At 58.4% G+C, this 2,136-nt stretch overlaps 1 protein-coding gene across 1 annotated transcript in view; it reads right to left on the reverse strand.

The window, feature by feature from the left end:
* ANO8 (anoctamin 8) overlaps nucleotides 1-2,136 on the reverse strand; it is a gene marked incomplete at its 5' end in the record, with an annotated part of 22,178 nt that overhangs the window by 2,537 nt on the left and 17,505 nt on the right. Inside the window, 2 exons of the mRNA XM_017728380.1 lie at nucleotides 1-441; nucleotides 1,992-2,123. Coding sequence (XP_017583869.1) covers nucleotides 1-441; nucleotides 1,992-2,123 — 573 coding nt within the window. The remainder of the gene's footprint in view (nucleotides 442-1,991; nucleotides 2,124-2,136) is intronic.

A 2,136-nucleotide genomic window follows, 5' to 3' on the forward strand; every position in this document is an offset into this window, starting at 1 on the left:
GGGGAGGGTGAGGGGACAGCGAGGGGACATCGAGGGGGCACTGGGCACGGGGGTGGTGAGGGGACATCGAGGGGACACCGGGCACGGGGACATCGAGGGGACACTGGGCACGGGGACACCCCGGGGTGGCCAGTGGGCATGGGGACACCTCAGGGGACACATGGAGGGGGACACCGGGCACCAGGACACCCCTGGGTGGCCACCAGCACCTGGGGACACCTTGGGGACATCTCTGGGAGCCCAGCGGGTACCGGGGACACTTTGGGGACCCCCCAGGCCCTTGGGGACACCCTGGGGGCACCCTGGGGATGCCACCCGGGCAGGACCCACCTTGAAGGCCTCGCGGCGCTGGTACTCCAGCTTGGCCATCTCCTCGGCCACCCAGGCGGGAATGTCGGGAATGGCCACCTGGATGACGTACTTCAGGAGCAGGGCGAAGTGCTGGGGGCACACGGTGGCCACCTGAGCGTCCCCGGCCCCGCCACAATCCCAAAATCCAGCCCTTCTATCCCAAAATCCGGTGCTTCTATCCCAAATCCAGCCCTTCTATCCCAAAATCTGGTGCTTCCATCCCAAGATCCGGTGCTTCTATCCCAAATCCAGCCCTTCTATCCCAAATCCGGCCCTTCCATCCCAAATCCAGCCCTTCTATCCCAAATCCAGCCCTTCTATCCCAAATCCGGCCCTTTCATCCCAAAATCTTCCCCGCAGGGAATGGGGGGTGGGGAGAGCCTCGGTGACAGCCGGGGGAATTCCAGACCCCACCCCACTGACCACAGGGAACGGGTTCAGGGATGGGAATCTCCAGGAATGGGAATGTCCAGGGAATTGAGTGTCCAGGGATGGAAATGCCCCGGGATAGGAATTTCCAGGGAATTGAGTGTTCAGGAATGGGATCGTCCAGGGATGGGAATTTCCAGGAATGCGAATCTCCAGGGACTTGAGTGTTCAGGAATGGGATGGTCCAGGGATGGAAATGTCCAGGGAATTGAGTGTCCAGGGATGGGAATGTCCAGGAATGGGAATATCCAGGGATGGGAATGTCCAGGGATAGGAATTTCCAGGGAATTGAGTGTTCAGGAATGGGATGGTCCAGGGATGGGATTGTCCAGGGATGGGAATCTCCAGGGATGGGAATCTCCAGGGAATTGAGTGTCCAGGAATGGGAATATCCAGGGAATTGAGTGTCCAGGAATGGGAATGTCCAAGAATGGGAATTTCCAGGGACAGGAATCTCCAGGGAATTGAGTGTCCAGGGATGGGATTGTCCAGGGATGGGAGTGTCCAGGGACGGGAATCTCCGGGGATGGGATTGTCCAGGGATTTGCGTGTCCAGGAATGGGATTGTCCAGGGACAGGAATCTCCAGGGATGGGAATTTCCAGGGATGGGAATCTCCAGGGATTTACGTGTCCAGGGACAGGAATCTCCAGGGATAGGAGTGTCCAGGGATGGGAATCTCCAGGGATGGGAATGTCCAGGAATGGGAATCTCCAGGGATTTGCGTGTCCAGGGATGGGATTGTCCAGGGAATTGAGTGTCCAGGGATAGGAATTTCCAGGGAATTGAGTGTTCAGGAATGGGATTGTCCAGGAATGGGAATTTCCAGGGATGGGAATCTCCAGGGACAGGAATCTCCAGGGATGGGAATGTCCAGGAATGGGAATGTCCAGGGAATTGAGTGTCCAGGGATGGAAATGCCCCGGGATAGGAATTTCCAGGGAATTGAGTGTTCAGGAATGGGATCGTCCAGGGATGGGAATGTAGGAGTGTCCAGGGATGGGAATTTCCAGGGACGGGAATCTCCAGGGATGGGAATCTCCAGGAATGGGAATCTCCAGGGATAGGAGCTCCCAGGCACTTTCTACCCCAGGAACGTGAACTCCCACAGCCATTCCCACCCAACCCCATCGCTACCTACGACGGACGGGGCTGAAATTCGGCATCCCAACCCCAAAGCGCGGAGCCAACCCTGAGCCCCCTCTCCGGTACCTCCAGCACCACCACGGACACGATGGCTCCCTCGGGACTGAGCCCAGGGAAGAGCCTCTGCAGCTGCCCGCACTGGGCGATCAGGTAACAGTTGACCACGATGGCCAGGACACCCATGGCCTCCATCACCTTCTGCAAGAGCAGC

This window comes from Corvus brachyrhynchos, unplaced genomic scaffold (genome assembly GCF_000691975.1).
Source record: "Corvus brachyrhynchos isolate BGI_N302 unplaced genomic scaffold, ASM69197v1 scaffold693, whole genome shotgun sequence".
Classification (NCBI taxonomy): domain Eukaryota; kingdom Metazoa; phylum Chordata; class Aves; order Passeriformes; family Corvidae; genus Corvus; species Corvus brachyrhynchos.